This window comes from Daphnia pulicaria, chromosome 2, assembly GCF_021234035.1.
Source record: "Daphnia pulicaria isolate SC F1-1A chromosome 2, SC_F0-13Bv2, whole genome shotgun sequence".
Taxonomy (NCBI): domain Eukaryota; kingdom Metazoa; phylum Arthropoda; class Branchiopoda; order Diplostraca; family Daphniidae; genus Daphnia; species Daphnia pulicaria.
Window position 1 is genome coordinate 2,415,178 of NC_060914.1, and position 20,396 is coordinate 2,435,573.

A 20,396-nucleotide genomic window follows, 5' to 3' on the forward strand; every position below is an offset into this window, starting at 1 on the left:
CACTGTCTTATCGCCTCAAATCTTTTGTCAAATCTTCGATCAGAGGTCGGTGGTGTCGTTTTCCCGTCCTGGGCCGCTGGAGCAGCAAGTTCTCTCTTGTGTTTTCTCATTTCTCCTTGTCGGGAAGGGGGGCCCCTTATAACGGATGACTCCGCAGCTCCTCGACGGAGCCGGGCCCGGTATTGTTCCGTAACGGCGGTCTCACCTTTCACACCTCCGTCGACTCGATGCGATTGTTCATTCATTCAAGTGAATTGTTTCTCTTCTTCTTCCCGAGAGAGCGAAACAACAAAAGATGGAAGGAAAAAAAAAACAGAAAAAAACAAAAGAAATTCTAACCTGTTACTCGACACTGTGAGAAACGGCAAGAAAAGAATAAAAGAAACGAACGTAACGACACGGGGGGAACAACAACAAGTGGAGAAAGAAGAAGAAGAAAAAAAAACAAGGTTCGAGTTGCGGCGGCGATGACTTTTTTTTGGCCCGTTCTCTTGCTTGTAGGGCGCCCGGCTGTGCAAGTCTGATTGCTTTTCCAACAATAGACAGCCGATGCCAACTTCGTGAAATAGAAGAAAACAGATAAAAAAAGAAGAAAATATTGAGTCGAAAAAATCTATAAAATAACTAAAAAAAAAATACAAAATTTTGTTGTTTGTCTGCTGTTAACGACGTCTTGCCACGAGTTTAGGTGCGGCCATCGAGTTTCACCGATAATCTCTTGACTTTTTGGGTTGTTGTGCAAGACGTTTTTAGTGTGTGTGGGGGGGGGGGGGGGGAGATGCCTGATGGTGGGATGATAATGCAACTAAAAAACCGTTTTCTTATTTGGATGTCGTCGACTCGGTTGTTGTTGTTGTTGTGCATGATGATGTATATACTATTATGTCTTGATCATTGAAACATTACCCTTTACCGTTTGTCTCTCTCTCTCTCTTTTGTACGAATAGGGCGATTACATCCGTTATCCGGCCCTGCTGGAGTTGAGCAGTAAATATGGACTTCAGACGGACGTGTCGGACGCTTCGCTCGGCCAACAGCTGGAAGACTTGCGAGAGCAGATCCGCCGTGAGATTCGCAAAGAGCTCAAAATCAAAGGTTCCCTTTCACGTTCCTTTTTATTTATTTTTCAACTTTTTCACTTTTTTCCTGGAAGGATTGTTTCCCATTTGTTGTTGTAGTAGTTAACAATGGTCACTTATTAACCATTAGCCGTCTCATTGTGTTTTCACTTCCCCTCCGTGTAAGAGATGTTTGTTGTTTCTCATGTTGATTATTTTGTTTGATTCCGACGACGGATCCAGAGGGGGCCGAGAATTTCAAGAAAGTGGCCACGGACAAACGATCGCTCGCAGACGTGACGGCAATGGTCAAGAAAGCCAACAACAAGTTGCAGGAATTGCAGGTAAAAAAAAAAATGATAATAATTGGGGGCCGGGCCTTTTTTTTTTTGTCGGAGGAGACTATTAGGCGGTCCTCGTTGTTATTATTTTCGGTTGTTTGTGTGTGTGACTGGGGGAACGAAGGAGAGCGACTACCTCGGATGAAAGTCAAAGACTTTGAGGAGAGAAAAGAAAAGAAATGAAAAAATGTAATGACAATGATTTTCGATCGTTAACCGCTATTAAATTGTGCGTGTATCAAGGCGGAGCTGCAGGAACTGGACTCTCAGATCCTACTGACGCAAGGCCAGGGCAGTTGCGGCCAGGGTGGCACCATGATGCTGATGAACATGAACACGCCACCAGCGCCCATGTCGCCGCCCGTCTACCACAGCCAGCAGTCGTCGTCCGTGTCCAACAGCCTCAGCGTCGGCAGCGGCGGCAACGGCAACACGGGCGGAGGAGGTGGTGGCGGCGGAGGAGGAGGAGGAGGTGGAAGCGTCCATCACTCGTCGACTCTCAGCAGCCAGCCGTCCAGTCTCGGATCCAGCAACGGATACGGTAATCATCTTGCAAATTTTGCTCCGTTTTGAGATTGAACCAAATTTACCGCAATCTCCTGCGTGTGTGTGTGTGTTTTGTCCCAGCACCTGTTTTGTGTGTGTGTGTGTGTTGGCAACACAATGTCTTCTCGTTTGGCTTTAACAGCCCCCGCGGATGATGGGAGGCAAGGTCCTCTTCTTTCGTTTATATTTTCTTTTCCTTTTTTTATTGCCTGAAACCAACGTCTCTAGTCTTGTGTTGCCAACTCGAACGAGGAAGAGAACATTCCTCCCTCTCGGTTACGGTTTTTATCCGTTGAAAGGGAAACAAAACAGACGCAGAAAAAAAACGCCAAGAAATCGATGATGATGATGATGACGTCGATGACGTTCCAAACCGCACGGCCAACAGTTTTTCCTTGATCATTTTGCGTGTTCGTTTTTTTTCTTCTTCTTCTCTCCTTTGGAATCGTTTCCCGTTTCTTTCCCTTTTCATCTTTTTTTTTTCTTTCACATTTTTTTCTTTTTTTATTGAGTCAATTTCACGGTTGTTGACCGGTTAATGGCTCTCGCTCACTTGGTAGTATCGACAAAACCTTCTGGTATTTTCTTTTTCTCGTCGAGGGGAACCCTCCGATTTTCGCAGCAGCAGAGGAGGGTGGTGGCACGACAGAGCAGCGAGTTTCTTTTTTGGGGGGGTTCAGCCCTCAACCCTCCTTCATTTGTAACCCGAGTCTAACGTGTGTGTGTGTTTGGGTTAGAAAAACACAACAAAAAAAAAAAAAACAGCCGTGACTGGCCCGGTTCTTTCTGTCCGGAAGATTATTGGGAACAGGTGCCTGAATTTCTAGGAATTTAGGGTGTCCCGCAAAATGAAACGCAAGTTAAGAAAGAGGTCGGTCGTCGATTGTTTTTTTGTTTTTGTTTTTTTAAGGAAAGGAGAATAAACTCGAAGAAAGAGAAGAAATAAATAAATTTGTTGTCGGATGTGAAAGATGTTTGTGAAATGGGAGAAAGCAGCTGCGAAAAAAAGCGGCGGCTGCAACAGCAGAAGGAGCAACAGCAGTTCAACATCAGCATCTCATCCAACGTTTTTTTTTTTAAATGGACGAAGAAGAAGAAGAAAAAAAGACTCAAAAACTCCCGTTGATTTCACGTTGGCGGCACCAGTTGGCTTTGGGGGAAGGTTATAGACGTCAAGAAATCTTTTAGCGGGATTTTTTTTTCTCTCTCTCCTCTTTTGTTGGGTTGTCGTCGTTGTGTTGTTGTTGTTTGCTGCTGCTGCTGCTGCTGCCCGTTTTCGAAACGACATGTAGTACCGGCGTGACTCCCGCGGCCATATTTTAGTTATCGCCGACCGTTTTTTTTTTTTTTTTTTTTTTTTTCAGGAAAGAAATGTATATGTAATACTTCTTTGACTTCTTCTCCGGAATTATTATTATCATTTTTACTCCTTGGCGGAGGAGGAAAAAGAAAAAAATAGTGTTAAACCATCGGTGGCGCGCGGGGGTAGGTGAAAGTTTGGTTCACCTGGGTTTGGCCGACGGTGGCTGTGGTTTGCTGTGCATACCAAAGACAGACGTCAAGCCGTCGTTGATTTGAGCGGTTTATATTGCACTGACACGACGAAAACGTTTGGAATTTTCTTTCCCGCTCGCAAACAGCCAAACGTGAATATCAGTTGAGACTCAGACCTCTCTCGACGGCCTCAAAATGTCGAAACTATTTTCGACCGCATGATAAAAGGGGAGTGAGAAGTCGAGTCAGTAGCGTAATGAAAAGAAAACAAGACAACAACAACACAACAAAAACGTGATTCTTTATTTATTTTTGTTTTGATGTTCTTTCTTTTTTTGCGTATCAACGGAAAACAAAACAAAAATGTTAACGAAATCACCTGTTTGGATTCTCACGGCTGACTGGAAATCACACACACACACACATACACAAAAAAAAGTTGATCTTTCGAGACACGGCGACCTCAATGTCTCAATTTCTTCGAGTTTCGAGAGAGAGAGAGATACTCTTGGGTGGGTGATTTGCGTAATGTGTTTTTGTTGTTGCTGTCTCTCTTCACGATTGGGTGGGGTCAGTCTCTTTTTCTAGATTGCCAGAATCTCTCTTTTTCTTCTTCTTCTTCATCTGTTTCTGCTTCCTTCTAGATTTTGATTATTACTCTGGTTGTTTCACTCTAGAAGAAAGCTGTGAATGTAGACCTAATCTATTCAGTCCGTGATTCGACTGTCCCGTTTCCTCCTCCTCTTTCACCTTGTCGCTCGTTCGGGCGAGAAGCTGTAACTCTTCTGGCTCACCGTTCAAAGCGAAAAGGCTGCGCCAGTCTTAATTCTTTGCTTTATTTTTTATTTTTTTATTTTATTTTTTCTTACGGGTTTTTATTTATTTGCGTGTGTAATCGCGATCGTTATCAACGGACCAAAAGAGAGCCCTCCCCCCCTCTGAGAGAGTCTTGGCGTTCCGTTGGATTTTTTTTGGTTTTGTTTTGTTTTATTGTTTAGTAAGAGAAAAATAAAAGGGGGAAACACCAAAAATGGCGAGTGGAAAATATTGAGATTAACCAGGCCGAGGAAGCGCGACGTTAGTCGAACTGTGACTGGGTGTTGTTGATGATTGAACTTAACTCTCACGGGGCGCGATGATTGTGCTGTTGGGCATTTTTCTAACAGACAGAAAAAAAAAAAGAATGATGATCGTAAAATGCGCACACTTATTTAGCTCGACTGCTGCTGGAATTCCCCACCTGGAATTTAAAAAAAAAAAACCTAATAACAACGACTACTAACACTGGCCGGATGTGATTTGGCTTCCGCTGGATGAGTTGAACTCGGTCTCCGCCCAATGACACGGAAGTTATCGTTAGCAATGGAAAATGTTGTATTCTTTCTTCCCTTTGTGCACACATTACACAGAAAGAATTTGGGAAAGAGATGTGGTAGGAAAGAAAAAAGTTTTTTTTTTTTGTTCCAACATGTGATGGTCATTAGATATATATTATAAAATATATATAAAAGAAAAGTGGTGGCGGCGGCGGTATGGGAATTGTGCGTCCGGAAAGTTGAAAAAAAGACAAGGCGGGTGAGAGAGAGGGAGGAAGGTGTTTCACCACGTTTGTGAAGTAGAACAACACCTCATTGGAGATACAAGACTGTTGCCTATTTTTTCTTTTTCCTTTTGGGGTTCCCGTGTATCTCGGCGGGAGGGTGCCGGGAATTCAAAACGGCCCTCGGGTGTCTCCTCTCTATACCCTCCTACTTCTCATTTCTTCCCACCTGCTATTTCTATTTTTATTTCTTTCTTTTTTTTCTGATAGAGGACGACGCATCGTTAGTTTCATTGAAAGAAGAAAAAAAAAAGGAATTTTCAATATTTTCCCTAGATGCGGCTACTGAATAAGAAAAAAAAATGAAGGAAATTCCGAAACCCCAAAAGGAAATTAAAAACCTCGTTTTTTTTAATAGGGATTGTTGTGTTATTTATTTTCCAATTTTTATTTTTTGTTTTGGGGTTTCAAACAAAAAACTTACAAAAAAAAAAAAAAACCATAGTGTGAACCCCCGAAATTCATTTGTTTTTTATTGTTATCATTATTTGCGTTCATTGGTTTCCCCCCTTTTTTTTTTGGCAGACTGGCCAGTCCGTCGTTTCACACGTCATGAATCTTTTGTTTTTGGAACAAATTGTGTTTGCCTTTCAATACTGGAAAGAGAGAGAGAGAGAAACACAAATCGCACGTGAAATCGAATAAAAATAACTCCTTTCCTTTTCTTTTTTTCTTTTCTTTCTGGGGTAGTAAATGAAAAAGTTGTTTAGAAGTTTGTTATTGTCCGGAGTGCGTTTGTGTCCGTGTCGACGCTCTCCCAAGAGTCGCCCGCACACACAAACGGCGCCCAATCGTCAAGAATGATGTCAAAAGAGAAAAGACAGGGGCGAAGAATAGACCAAGTGGAGTTATTATTACTCCTAGTCCTGTAACATCGAGATGAACGATGAGACTCTGCGTGAATTTGATATTGGGCGACGTGAGTGTGACGGGGGGGAAAAAAGAACCGCCATCATTGAACTTCCAGCCCGCGACCGGGGGCCCCCCTCTTTCCTGCCGCCTCGGCCTGCAGCACGTCGAAACGGCCCAGCTCTCTCTTTAATATCTTTTTTCGGTCTTTGAAAACATTTTGTGTCTCTTTAGATTGTGTACGACGAGCGTGTGTGTGTGTGTCTGTTGCTACAACCGTTTTCTCACGGTTTTGACACCTGCTAGATGATGGGAAGATGATAATTTATACGCCAGCCAACGCTCAGTCGAGGAGGGTCTTGATTGTACAGCCGGTTGAGAGTCTTTCGATCGAACATTTTCAAATGCGTCTGCAACTTCTTCTTTAGAAATCAAGAAAAGAACAGATAAACTTTCTCTCGGTGGGATATGGGCGCGCCAACAGAAAGAGAAAGATTCTCTTTTTTTTCCCTTTCTTTCCCGTCCATCTGCACTCCTCCACGTTCTCTAATACACACAAAAACCTTCTAGGAGAGCTGCTTAATGTTTAATGCAACTAGTGAAATGCTGTTTGTATTACCTTCGGAAAGAAGGGGGCAAAAAAGGCTCTTTTCAGACACACTGGCCATCGCTGCTGCTGCTGCTGCCCGCCAATGTGGGTTGGGTTCTCTCTTTTTTTCTTTTCAATGCCTCTGCATTTTGCTGTGTATCTACATTTTTTTTTTCGGACAAAAAAAAAAAAAAAAAAAAAAAAAGAATTTGGAACTCCTCCCAAAGTACTCATTCCTTTTTGTTCCATCGACCATTTAAATTTGATTTTTTGGGTTTGTTGGCGAAGACAAGCGAAAGGGACTATTTGGAAACAAATCAAATCGTGAAATATCGAGAAGAAGAAAAGAGAAAAAAAAAAAACGAGTTTTTGTTTTGTTTTGAGGCTGTGTGTGTGTGGACTTTTTTTTATCGTATTTTTTTTTTTGGCCTGCCAGACCATGTATGGGCAGTAATAGTCGGCTAACCGCAGAATCTGTTGTTCCCCCCATAGTCTATAGGGGCTCCCTGTCATTCATGGAACATTCTTTTTCCTTTTTGATTGCTTTTTGGGTTTGGAAACGAAATCAAGATTGTGATTTTTGATTTTCCTCATTCATTTCTTTTTTGATGAATTTTCTCATTCATTTTTTTTTTATTACAGAGACGCCGATGTCGCCGGGTGATGTGGCTGTTCCTCGGCCGGACGAAGGCTCCCTATCTGAGCAGCGGATCTCATCTCTGGAGAAGCAGCTGAATATTGAGCAGAAAGTGAAGCAAGGCGCCGAGAATATGATCCAGCAGTACTGCAACGGACCGACCCGAGACAAGAAGCTCCTGGCCGAAGCTCAGCAAATGCTGGCCGACTCGAAGGCCAAAATCGAGTACATCAAAATGCGCATCATGAAAGTCAAGCAGGTCCAGTCGGAAGAAATGGACGGCAAAGGCTCGGGTGATGGATCCAGAGCCAGAGGAGGTAGAAATACGAAAATTCAAATCTTTTTTTTTTTTTTTTTTGTTTCCCCCCCACACGCATTCACCATTTTTACAGGCAACATGAGCGCGCACAATAAACGAGAGAGAAATGAATGTTATCATCCGGCGGCGGCGGCGGCGCGCCGTGTGCGAAAATTGGTGGAGGCCATAAGCCAAATGATTTATGGAGTCAATTGCAACCGAGTCAAAACTCGAAAGGAGAGAAAGTGGAGGTCAAATTGAGCTGCTACTTTTATTTTACTGGACAAGTTTCAAAAAAATAAAATAAAATAAAAAAGAAGAGGGGGGAATTAAAAATACCCACTCAAAAAACTGCTACTACTATGACTAGTACGCACACACCAACTGCTGCTAATAATAATAATCATCAAATAGAAAAGAAGAGAGTTTTGTGCATGGTGGAGCTACCTGTTGGCGACCGAGACAAACCTGTTTTGAAAGCGGCGTGTGAGTCACTATTCCAGCTAGGAAGGGCCGGGTCCGGTCACGAGTGTCGGGAGTTGAGAGAGAGAGAAAGAAAAAAGTTTCTCTTCACTTATTTTCTAATAATTCTTGTTTTTTCTTCTTCTTCGTCGTCTCCTCCTCTTTTGAAGCAAGAGAGAGAGAGAGAGAAAGAGATAATTGACACTGCAAAGCTTTTTGTTTCCTCTCGATCGTAATCAAAGTTTGACTTGTGAGCAAGTTCGTGTGTGTTTCTGGGTTTTTTTTTTGTCGTTCTCTAATTCACAGTTTTTTTGGTTTTTTCTTGTTTTTTTTTGTTATTGTCGTTCAGACCGCAATTGTGACTTTGGGCTGATGACGCCCCTGGAGGTCCGGATCGAGGAGCTGCGCCACCATTTGCGGATTGAATCAGCTGTCGTGGAAGGAGCTAAAAACGTCATCCGGCTGCTCCAGTCGGCCCGCTCCACCGATAAGAAAGCTTTACAAGAGGTAAAAATCTGTGGCCGTCAAAGAAATATGTCTTTAATTTCTTCTGTTGTTTTGCCAAATTTTAATTCGATCCGTGGGAGAGACGTGAACTCTCTCCAACTCCCCCGTCGCCCTACCGTAAAAAACAATAGAAATGCGATTTGCCGGAATTTGAGGGCGAGGAATCGGGGCGCAGAAACAACAACTGTCGCTTTGCGTTGAGATCCATTGGAGACCCACCGGCCGATCATTGAATTGATTGGGCGACAGCTGCGGCTGCGGTTTTCAGTTCACGTCCGTTTGATTTTCGCCAGTCGCCTGTCGCAATCCTCCCGCCGCCCACTCCACCCCACACGACCCATCCAAATGATAATGATGATGACGATAATCATTACAAAAAAGAGAGAGAGAAACATGCGGGACCAGTCGAGTCATTTGAATCGAATGTGACGCACCACGACTTTTTGGCCCGGCCAACTAAAAATAATCCTTCTCTCCCCAGTCGTTGTCGTTAAGACCCGACCCGTGGTCCCTCCCATTTTCCTTTTGCTTCCTTCCTTTTTCCTCTCATTTCTCTCCTGTTTCTCCGCTCCCGCCCGCCCGTCCGTCCGTTTTTTCTCTTTTCTTGTTTGTCCGTTCTGCTCCGTCTCGCAATGATAAAACCTTACAATGTTGTTACAATTTTTCTCTCTCTGCGTGCCCGCGTCGTCGCCCTCCCCGTGTTTTCGTTGTCTCGGCTCTTTCGGCACTCACCACCCACAAGAAACGGACGGACACACAGTGTGCCCGGCTTAAGAGGGGACTTTGGCCCGCTGTTGTTGTTGAAAGGCTTCGAAAGGCTCAAGGCTCCCCACTTCTGACTTAAACGCAGCACTCCTCTTCCCTTCCTCCTTCCCCCCTCTCTCCGTCTTGTTTCTTGTTTCTCCCGGAAGGATGGAATGGAATGGCCGGCTCGGATTTCTGTTTTTCTTTTGCACGCGGCCAAAACAAAACAGACACACACACACACAAAAAAAGATGAGTCTTTTTTTTTCTTCTTTCTCTCCTTCCTTCCTTATTCTCCTTCTCCTCCTACCTCCCTCCCTCCCTCCCGTCCTTTGCTCCATCGCCTAGCCGGCCAATGCACCCCCGCCATCTCGATGACTAAAATTAAACTTTCGTTCCGTCGACTCTCTCCCATCAACTCGGCTCGGGCTCCCCCGTTCCCCTGCGCGTTCTTTTTCCTCCTCCTTCCAGTTGCGAGTTTGATCGCTTCCAGTGTCGTCTCGTCCGCCGCTCCGTCTTCCTCACTTCTTGCAACCGTGTGTCCTTCTCTCTGTGCGCCCTGGGCAAATACGGGAGGGATCAGCTCTGCTGGGATTTGTTTCTTTTCCTCCCGTCTTGATTGAGTTGATGAAGAGTTGGGCTGCCAGTTAGTCCGGCGACGTTAGCACAATGACGGATCGTCATTGCAGCGTGTCTATCAACGCTTACATGACTCTGCCCAGGCTGGGACAGATGGTCCAGTCGACCAGTAATGGCAATGTCCAAGCCAATGGAATTCGCTTTGAATATTCGTGGAGTAACAGCGTCCCGGATTTGTCGCCGACGCCCAATCGACGCTCGGCTTCCACGGCTCGTGCCTACCATCCGCCACCGATGGATGCGGATGCCAACGCCTTTCGGTGCAGCCATCGCAAGAATTCGTCGTCGGGTTATGGCAGTGGCGAGACTCCGGCGCCGGTCATGGCGGCCACTCTGACCGTTTCCCATCCGGCCGGATCGTCCAGTTCCTTCAGCGGAGACAGCGGCCGCAGAGCGACGCAGCCGTACGAGCGGAGGTGCAGGAGCACTTGCAGCATCACACTGCAGACCAATCAGGAGAATCCTGCCGAATCGAACCAGACGGCCCAGGAGGCTGGAAGTTATCCGCTTTATCCGCATCATTTCAGACGTTGCTCGGAAGGCGAGACGTGGAACAGCCACACCAAAATGCCTCCACTCTCAGTGCCGCCTCCAGTCCAGTCTCCCTGTCCCGTTTTATCGCCTCTGCCCGTCTCTCCCGTCACCTCTTCAACTCCGGTGGACAAGGTAACATCCGTTTATAATGAAATTCATTGGTGGAAAGCTAATCTAATTGAATTTCTATCATTTGACTCCAGGTGAAAAGAAGGAAAGACGGAAAGAAAGGAAAAGGACGTGAGAGGCCGCGAACGGTCCACATTGACGTTTACTGCACGGCCTCCGAGTCGGAAACGGAAACTTGCCTGGAGGAAAGCGACGAATCGAACGAATCGAATACTTCGACTGGGCAGACGGTCTTGAGGGCTGACCAGCCTGGCACCAGAGTCCGCCACATTCGCAAGAAGACGAGTCTGCCCAACGGCTTGACCGCGACAAAGGGATGCGCTCCGGGTCTGAAACCGGTGCTGAGCTACCGGATCAGTACCAAAGAGCTGGCCGAGGCCGTTGAGCGCAAACGCGTGTCGTCCAAGACGACGGACGCCAGCTCGGACCTGCTGGATGACGAGCTCTTCCGCAATTTGACGTTGACGGATTCGTCGGTCGTTTCCCTGCTGGCCGATTCCGAGCCAGAATCCTCCGACACGCGATTCAGCGAAGATTCCTACCTGGACGCGAAAGAGTCGGACAAAACTTGGCGATCGCCGGAGAAGGAACGAAAGCGCAAGATGCTGGAGCAGCGGAAGCAGCAGTGGCGTGCGGCCAAATCTGCGGAGCAATGCGAAGAATCCGCTCGATTCGCTTCCAGGGCCATGCCTACCCGGCCGCCTTCGTCACCTGACAACACTTTGCTGGGCCCTGCAGCCTACGATTTGCGGGAGAAATTCAAGATGCTGGGCCATTCCGGCAGTGGCGGCAGCTCGGACAAGGTTTCCAGATGCAATTCTCAGCGATGTCCCGTCCTGGACAAAAGTCATCCATCTGCTTCTCGAGAATTTAGCGCTTCCAGTCAATCACTGCGCCCGGAATCGGTTCACATTTCGAGTCCCAGTCCCAGCTACTGCAGCAGCGTCATGGGCAGTAGCATCGTGACGGATAGCAACAGTTCGACCGACGTTCCAGTCGACCAACTGGCAGTTCCCACCCAATTCGAAATGCCTTGGCAGTGGCGCATCCAGCAGCCGACCAGTCCCATCAGATCCCCCATTAGTGCGGCACCCTCTAATTGGACGCTGAAAAAATTCGGTCGTCACGTCGGACCGGCTCGCAATCCCGACTGCAGTTGCGCTCACTGCCTGGACCATTTCGCCCGCCTGCGTTCAATCCCCAAGAGTGGAGGAATGATCCGTTCATAACGAAATGAGGGCGGGAAAAAAAAAAAGATTACGGATAGAAGATGAAGATGAAGAAGAAAATAAAAACAGTTTCTAACATTCCCCTACCCGACTCTCACCCTCCCCATCCCTTCATCCGGTGATTCTTGGGGCGTTTCGTTGCCGGAATTTTTTTTTTTTTTTCAAAGATGAGATGAAGAAGAAGAAGAAAACTTTTTAAGAGTTCTTGGTGGATAAGAATGTGTGCTACTTTCAATTCTATTGATCCTTCATGCCGCTACGTTTCAAGTCCCTGGTGAGCCATCGGAATTTGACTCCTCGGCAGAGTTTGACAGTTGGTGCTACCGCCTCTGACGGATGGACGCCATTCATGGAGTCCATTTTGGTTTTGTTTTATGTTCGCTTTTGCCTCTCGACTTCTCCCTCTCCGGGTTATTACGAAATAATTTGAACTTCATCTTTTTGACTTTAGTGACGTGGAATGCTCATTCAACTTTTCTGTCTTTGAAAATGTCTTTGTACAGGCGCAGGCCAGTTTATCCGAGTCGAGCCAACGGTTGGACTTGATCCGTCACTCACTGGAATTGCGCAACAAGGAGCTGCCGCCGCAGCAGTCGGCCAAGGCTATGGAACTGAAGAAGGAATTGGAATCTTACACGGCGTCGAGTCCAACACCGTCGGGTGGCAGCAGCTACGTCAGCCTGCAGCCGTTCAAGCACCAGGGAGGCGGACAAGCTGGCGACACGCCGACGTCGTGTTCATCTTCTTCTCATTTGCTGGGCAAATCGGCCGCCATCACCGGCAAGCTAGAAGTCCGTCTGATGGGCTGTCAAGATCTGCTGGAGGACGTTCCAGGCCGATCACGGCGAGATTCCACTCACTCGGCCCCCAATGACCTGAAATCCTTCGTCAAAGGCACGTCGTTTTGCTTCGTGTTAAAACGAGCGGCTATTCGCTCTCGTTCGAATTTTATTTCTAGTCACTCGGCAATTCCTTTTGAGAAACATTACTAGAAATGTTTGTAACAAAATAACTAAACGGGACCGTGAGAATAGAGAAAGAGAGTAGGGAATGTCCATTTGAAGGTGATCTGAACTGGATCATATCCAGTTTGTCCAGAAATTTGTTTGCCTTTTTGAGTTGAGAATTGCCACCAGGATCTGTCAAATTCGATTCCGTGTCAAGGTCCAAATTGACAGCAGCAATTAAGGACTTGTCGATCGGCAGGTTTAACCTGGATGCAAATCTCTTTATTGATGTTGTTCTGTGTGTTTGCAAATTTTGATTTTGGTCGTCTGATTTCATTTATGGTTTTTGGAATTTCATTAGGTGTGACGGGCAGAAGTTCGTCCAAGTCGTACAGTGTCAAGGACGAGACGAGTAACGAGATCATGGCCGTCATCAAGTTGGACAATGTGACAGTGGCGCAAACGAATTGGCGGCCGTGCTCCCAACAGGCCTGGGACCAGCGGTTCAGCATCGACCTGGACAAATCGCGAGAAGTCGAGATCGACATTTACTGGCGCGACTGGCGCTCCCTATGCGGCGTCAAGTTTCTGCGCCTCGAGGAGTTCATCGACGATGTCCGGCACGGCATGGCCCTCCAGCTGGAACCGCAGGGACTTCTCTTTGCCGAGATCAAATTCCTCAATCCGATGATCTCGCGCAAACCAAAACTTCAGCGCCAGCGCCGCATTTTCAAACAGCAAGGTAACATTTATTGGCCGTTTTTGTGTCGTTTATCGATTTCCCCAATTTCTGCCTCCCACTTGGCGCTTACACCGTCGTTGTTGTCCGTGTTAATTCACTAAGCTAGGACATTTAGCGCCACGGGCTATTGTAAAATACGGTAGCGGTATTGGAAGACAAAAGATTTTCCAACGAAAACAAAAGAAAACTGGGTCAGAGAGATCGCCACCGAGTGTGTGTGTGTGTGTGTGTGTCGGTTTTAATTCACATTCTCTTCCCATTTTATGTTGGCTCCTCGTTTGTATCCAAAGAGTGGGAGGCGTGACGAAGCTGGACAGGCCTTTTCATTTGGGGTTTTCTGCCGCCATTATTTGAATCGCTGCAAGAATGAATTACGTGTCCGATCCACAAATGGCTCCTAACCTTGTCCCTGGGTTTTTTAAAGTCGTTTTCATTTCATTATTTTCTTTCTTTCCCTACCAGCATTTAAAAGGCCGTAGCGAATGGAGTTTTTGTCCGTCCAGTGAAACGGAAAGCGGGTCATATCACAAATATTTCACGCACAATGTCTTCATTAGGGGGGAAAAAAAATTTAAAATACGTGGGAAACATAATAGTTCATTTTAAGGCGAATTTGCATCTCGCGTTTCAAATCATGCACGTCAACTGGGATTGAATCTTTAGCTTCAGCAGGGCCTTGAGCGATAATCACGAACTTTGCATTTAGTCTTCCTTTTCCATAGGGATGATACATAGCGTCCAGCTGTGCAGGACATTCGCCGTATTTTTTGCTATCTTTAGTCTGTCGACAGGAGGGAACATTAAACAGGGCCTTTTTTGCCTATTCCAATTCAGAGTCCAACTGGGACCGATCGATTTGTCTCCACGCTCGCTCAGTTGCAATGCCATAAAGTTCCACTTTTCGTCTTAACATTGTTTTAATGTCCTAATACGTCAAGGGAAATGTTTTGTTTTTCTGGAATTAAATCTAGGTATACTATGTAGTTCCTTTCGATAACCAGTTTGCAAAGGAATTCAATGCACTTGAATTTTGATTCTGGGTATTGAAATAGGTCACTCGAAGGCCGGGCAATATTATTTGTTAGGTTGAGGGTCACGCATCGATAGAAAGAAATTACCTGTCAAGATTTTCGGAATTCTAATCGTTTTGGTCTTATGATAATTGCCCGTTTTCAGGCAAGAACTTACCTCGCTACAATCAGATGAACATCAACGTGGCGACATGGGCGCGGATCATCAAGCGATCGCAACCCAACGAGCACCAGCACTCGAACACGAGCTCTTTGTCGTCCGGAGGGTCGGTGGTCCGTCCCAGTAGCTTGTCGTCGACACGTCCGTTGCCGCTCAATTTGGTCACGTCGCCGGCGTCCGTTTCTCTGCCACCACCTTCGACAAGCAGCAATTCCAGCCCTCCACCTCAGCAGCCGGAATCGCATTCAGCGGCCGTTGATTCGCCGCACGCTTCTCCACAGGAGAACAACAGCCACAAACAATTGGAGCAGACGACGAGCGAGAAACCGCAGCATTATCATCATCCTCATCCGCCTCAATCCCATCATCCCAATGTCCATCCGGCTCTGTCGAGCGGAATGGCCGGGACGTCGATGGCCCGCCCGTTGAGTCTCAGTTTGTCGTCACCGGTCGTTCCGATGGCTCTCGCTGCGGGTGGTGGTGGCAGCAGCGGCAACGTCGTCACGTCGCCCGTCACTCCGACTGCTCTGACGTCGACCGTCGTCCCTATCCAGTTCCCGCCATCAGGTAAGAAGCCGGCGCCTCCACCTCCGCCGCGAACCACGTCCGTCGTCACCATCGGGCACACGACGCCTGTCGGCCAGCCGTCGGGACCGCCGCCGCAACCCGTTCCGCGATCTTATCACCACAGCACTACTCCGTCCGACCCGATCGAAGACGCCAAGGTAAGGCAAAAGACAAGAAGAAGATTCGTTTTTTTGGTTTCTTTCTTTTCTTCCACTTTCACATTCATTTATTCCTGGATTTTCATCTTTCTTCACTTGTCTATTGACAAAATGGGGAAGTTATTTATTTTTCACCAGCATGACACTCACTTACCTTTGGGGGGTGGATGGATGGATGGTTTGTTTGTTTATTTTATTTATTAGTTTCGGTTGAATTTGCGTGAATATGGTAGACGATGACATCAACTCGGCACGGATAAAGGAAAAAATTCTAGCTAGTCATTATTATTAACGTCAGTCAAGTCAAGAGAATGTGGCCGCCACATCTTGTGTACCAAAGGAGAGGAATTTTATCATTTTTTTTCTCGACCTTCATAGTACTCTTTCGGCTTTCGGCTAGCCGACTGATTTGTTTAGCAAACAGTAAATATTTGAGATCCCATTTGTAGCTTATGTGGAAAAGATTATGTTGCGGATGTTTATCCAATTTAATTTCATTCTTCTTTCATGTTTACGACAGCTGGAAATTAGCAAAAGAAATTATTTAAATTTATTCTTAGACCTGGCACTTGGAAAGTTTATCAATTTTTTTTTTTTTTTTTTTTAAATCGCATCATGTTCCAAATAAATTCCTTGATAGAAAGAAATGTTCAGTAAAATAACGGTAGTTTTAATCATGGTAGCGAGCTACCTGAGATCGAGGTGCTTCGATCTAATCTATGCGTCCGCATTGTTTTACTGGAACACATATTTTGTCCTATGAGATATTTCGTGACTCATGAGTGACCATCGCATAGACCAGATCAACTCACCCGTATCCAGATTGATTCCCTTTATTTCCTTTGAACAATCTGTAATGAAATCAAATAAAGTTAAATGAAATTCATAATACTGGTGGTTTCTTAAGTCCTCTTTTCAAACATTTGTTGGGAAACATTCTTAACTGGACAAACTTAATTCGGAATGTATTTGTCGAATTAGAAAATGCTTTGTCTCCTCCGAAATTGCCTATGAAACCCTTTACCAAATACGGCTTCACTTCCGCATTTTAGATTATGAGTAACATGTTTCTTAAGCGCTGCAAAAGAGTAAATTATTGTTCCTTCGTTGTCTATTTACCGAAATAGGATAAATGGCAGGGGGGATAAAAGTGGGGAACATTTCTTCTCCACCCATTTAGGCAGAAAACTATTATTAACCACCTTGTCCTTAAATAGAGAATGCGATTATATTGACTAACTAACCCTTGTATAGAAACAGTATTCATGCGGTTAGAATTTGAACTAGTAGCTTGGCGAGTTCCTGTTTGCTCTGCAGATATAGTTTAGGAGTTTTCTTTTTTGAAAAGGAACATTAGTCAAGGTTGAGTTGATGTCATCGTTAACATATCGCGTCTGAATGGCATGCTGATTTCGTTTGGTTTTTTTTCTTTTTTCTTTTTTTTTTTTAAATCCTTTATCCGGATTTTTCCTGTTTCACTTTGAATGAATTTTTGGTGACTTTTGTTTTCTGTTTCTTATTTATTTTGTATTTTTATATTCCGTTATGATGCATCTGTGTATGTATGTAGAGGGCCTTTGCTCACTTGAGCCTAACCGGTTCCTCGACCGGTTCGGCGTTGGTGGCGGACGGTGGTGGAGACACTTGTGCCGCTCTTCCTTCCCCTCTGCCGTTGTCGTTGAATTCGGCGACTGCGGTGGCGGCCACGACTCCGGGCACCTCTATCGCCCAACCGTACACGGTCTCTACACCGTCTTCACTACTCCCGTCTCCTTCTTCTCCCGGCAATAACGGGGGTACGAACCATCCATTGCATCCGCAACAACTCCAACTTCACCAGCTCCAACAACAGCGTCGCTCGTACAACCGGTCACTTTCTTCCTCTCCGCCTGGCCAAGCCGAAGCTGAGGGCGGCGGTGGTCCGATTCCCGTCATCGAATTCCCCGATGATGAGGTATACTTTTATCCTCGTGTCCTCCTCCTCCTCCTACCAGAGTCCTCGGTCGTTTTTAATTGTGAATATCATCCAGTTGTAGATCCGTGGCCCCTCCCTTCATCAATTCGAGATATTAGTGCAGTCAAGTCTCTTACAGTTTTAGTGGAATAGAGACAGAAGGAAAACACCCCCTTTGAAATGGTTCCACTTTCGTTGGCCATATTAGGACATGATGGATATATTCTGATCTCCCGACTTTGTTTTTCTCGGGGTCATGCGAGTTCCATTCCGAGTAGAATATCCTTTTCATCTTACAAAACCACAGAGAAAACAACAACCGTCAAACCTCACCCTCACCTTGACTTCTCGACATCCATTTTTTCTTTTACAACACGAATCATTTTCCTCCCCGTCACAAAAGGAGAAAAAAGAGACGAACACGCAACTCTTTTTTAGAAAAAAGAACCAGCTCACTTTTTAATTACCAAGGTGGATTCATCAGCAGCCAAGTTAACTATTTTATCTCTTGTTCTTGGAACGTTGAAAAATGAAAGAGAAGAGAAGAGATTGTCCTTTATTAGTGAAACAATGGATCCCGAGTCGTGTCAAAGAAACAAAAGATGAAAAGAGTCAAAATTTCCTCAGTGACAAAAAGTAATCGACGGAGATCTCAAAATCTGGGCCTTTTTCTCCTGGAAATCTTGTTTCATATTCCATCCCAAGATAGGCACAGAGCACTAGCACACGTAGTACGATCACTCACGCACAATCGCAGCACAGCCAGTCACATTCGTTTTCTTCTTGTTGGTTCCTCGTTGCCCATTTTAAGGTGAAAGAGCAGCTCATCCTTGACCTTGATGATCCTATATCTCTCTTGTTTCATCTTCTTCTCCTTCGTTATGTTTTTCTTGTATTTCTCCGTTTGGGTGGCAGCTTCTCCTTCTCCTTTAGTTCGTTTTGGTTTTTCTGGGGGTTTTAACTCCTTCTCCGATGTAGAGTCATAAAAAACAAGTTGAAGGGTGAGTCCTTTTATACCCATTACGTCTTGTTTGAGATCTGCTTGTCGGCGGAATTTGGCCAGTAGCTTTTTCTGTCCGTCCCACCGTCTCCCTCCCGGTACTATTTGTGGCGATTTGTGGTGTGTTTATTAGGTCCCCTTATTCGTCATTGCGATGGCCTTTCCTACAACTGAACTGAAGAACTAAGCGCTGGTGTGGTCGACCATATTTTAGCCCTTTGCCTTCAGACTTCCTCGTTTGGTTCGACGAAAACCTACGGATTTTCCAGTCAGCCGTTTGGACGGGTCCATTTTGACCTGCCAGCCCCTTAGCCCAATAATAATAACGATAATAATAATCAAAAATAGAAGAAGAAGAAGTAAAGTAATGGCTTTTATACGACACGATACGAGTCGGATGAGTTTTTACGTCCATATGGCAGCCGCTTGATCTTTCAGTCGGCCAGCGACGGCGGCTTTTTCGTTTTTGTCTATGACGTTGGGTCCATCCGACTTAATGTTTTTTGAACCTTGAAAAACAAAGTTGAGAAATAAGAGGGAAAAAGTTCGTAGATGGTCCGATTGGGTTGTTGACGGGCCCCCCGTGACCGTTTGTTTTATAGATGCCAATGGGCGTGACTGGGTTTTTGTTTTCTTGTTTCTGTTGTTGTTTTTTAACGACGTCCATAGTCCAAGTGACCGAGAAAAGGAGGAAAGAAGAAAATAAAAGTGGAGGCAAAGTTTGAAAAAAATTCTAAACTCGAACTGATTTGTGTCTTTTGTTTTTGTTTCTTTTTGTCTGGCAGGTTTTCCCTCCGGTGAGACGTCCAGGCCGGCCGATGGACTACCGCGACAGCGCCTACGAGTCCCGGCGCACCTCTCAATTCACCGGTGGCATTTCGCTGGACAACTTCCGCTTCATCAGCGTCCTCGGGCGCGGCCATTTCGGCAAAGTATGGGCATATCCTTGTAGTTGGTTTTGTTTTTTCATGAGCAACAGTTGTTGCTGTTTACTTATTTTGATAAGCGACTAAATAAGAAAGAAAAAAGTAAAAAACCAACACGCGAAGGCACTAAATCTTCTGTTTCTCTTTTCCCATGGCGAAAGGTCATTCTGGCACAATATCGCAACACTGGCGAGTACTTTGCCATTAAAGCGCTGAAAAAGGGCGACATCATCGCCCGCGACGAGGTCGAATCGCTTTTGGCCGAGAAGCGCATCTTCGAGGTGGCCAATTCCACCCGCCATCCTTTCCTCGTCAATCTTTTCTCCTGTTTCCAGACCGATGTAAGTCACTTGACTCCAACGCCAACCACGGCAACCACTCAGCCAACCACAAATCGGTTGCAACAACTAGCAATTTGCATACTAATGGCGGCGATCCTCCTCTTCTCTCCCCCTCTCTTCTCTTTATGCAATTGAAATTGTACGCCGTTGCTGCTGCCTCTGCCGTCGTTGTGGTTTACCTACGAACGGCCCGTTCGTTCAACCAGACCCACGTCTGCTTCGTGATGGAATACGCAGCCGGCGGCGATTTGATGATGCACATCCACGCCGACGTGTTCACGGAGCCGCGTGCCGTCTTCTATGCCGCCTGCGTCGTTCTTGGCCTTCAATATTTGCACGAGAACAAAATCATTTACAGGTAAAGTGTCTATCAATCATTTGGCCGTAATTGAATTTCGCGCTTTTCTGCTGGTCGGAGGAGGAGGATTTTAAATTTTTGGATGGACTGGGCGGGTTTATACGTGTCACCCGGCCAACGGCCAACCAAACAACAAACGACTGGTCTAATGATTCTTGATGGTTTCTCCCGCGCTCGTGCGTGTGTGCCATTTCGTGCCGTGCAGAGATTTAAAGTTGGACAATTTACTGCTGGACACCGAAGGCTACGTGAAAATCGCCGATTTTGGACTGTGCAAGGAAGGAATGGGATTCGGCGACCGGACGGGCACCTTCTGCGGAACGCCCGAATTCTTGGCGCCCGAGGTGCTGACCGAACCGACGTACACCAGAGCCGTCGACTGGTGGGGCCTCGGCGTCCTCATCTTTGAAATGCTTGTTGGTGAGTCGCCGTTCCCTGGCGACGATGAAGAGGAAGTCTTTGACAGTATCGTCAACGACGAAGTTCGCTATCCTCGATTCCTCTCGCTGGAAGCCATCGCCATCATGCGGAGGGTGAGCTCATGTCTCATCTCGTT

At 46.0% G+C, this 20,396-nt stretch overlaps 3 protein-coding genes across 8 annotated transcripts in view; all 3 read left to right on the top strand.

Moving 5' to 3' along the window:
- Window positions 1-20,396, top strand: part of LOC124327110 — a 271,197-nt gene that overhangs the window by 27,259 nt on the left and 223,542 nt on the right. The window lies entirely within an intron of this gene.
- Window positions 1-20,396, top strand: part of LOC124326982 (serine/threonine-protein kinase N2-like) — a 28,562-nt gene that overhangs the window by 7,333 nt on the left and 833 nt on the right. For 4 of the 5 annotated variants that reach the window (XM_046785735.1, XM_046785732.1, XM_046785733.1 and 1 more), the window contains exons 2-14: window positions 948-1,095; window positions 1,302-1,402; window positions 1,643-1,940; window positions 7,120-7,431; window positions 8,224-8,381; window positions 12,160-12,550; window positions 12,965-13,345; window positions 14,522-15,261; window positions 16,832-17,215; window positions 19,001-19,147; window positions 19,303-19,482; window positions 19,689-19,840; window positions 20,046-20,373. In XM_046785735.1, coding sequence (XP_046641691.1) covers window positions 948-1,095; window positions 1,302-1,402; window positions 1,643-1,940; window positions 7,120-7,431; window positions 8,224-8,381; window positions 12,160-12,550; window positions 12,965-13,345; window positions 14,522-15,261; window positions 16,832-17,215; window positions 19,001-19,147; window positions 19,303-19,482; window positions 19,689-19,840; window positions 20,046-20,373 — 3,720 coding nt within the window. The remainder of the gene's footprint in view (window positions 1-947; window positions 1,096-1,301; window positions 1,403-1,642; window positions 1,941-7,119; window positions 7,432-8,223; window positions 8,382-12,159; window positions 12,551-12,964; window positions 13,346-14,521; window positions 15,262-16,831; window positions 17,216-19,000; window positions 19,148-19,302; window positions 19,483-19,688; window positions 19,841-20,045; window positions 20,374-20,396) is intronic. The other variant, XM_046785736.1, reaches the window with a different exon arrangement.
- On the top strand, window positions 9,376-11,708 carry LOC124327076 (nucleolar and coiled-body phosphoprotein 1-like). The gene is made up of 2 exons (XM_046785940.1): window positions 9,376-10,430; window positions 10,502-11,708. Exons 1-2 carry the CDS (start codon window positions 9,795-9,797, stop codon window positions 11,654-11,656), a joined length of 1,791 nt encoding a protein of 596 aa, XP_046641896.1. The 5' UTR covers window positions 9,376-9,794; the 3' UTR covers window positions 11,657-11,708.

Excerpts from the sequence above, each read along its gene's own strand:
- LOC124327076 (XM_046785940.1), top strand. The coding sequence starts at position 9,795 with ATGACGGATCGTCATTGCAGCGTGTCTATCAACGCTTACATGACTCTG. Across the intron at positions 10,431-10,501 it reads CTTCAACTCCGGTGGACAAG|GTGAAAAGAAGGAAAGACGG; the intron begins GTAACATCCGTT and ends ATTTGACTCCAG.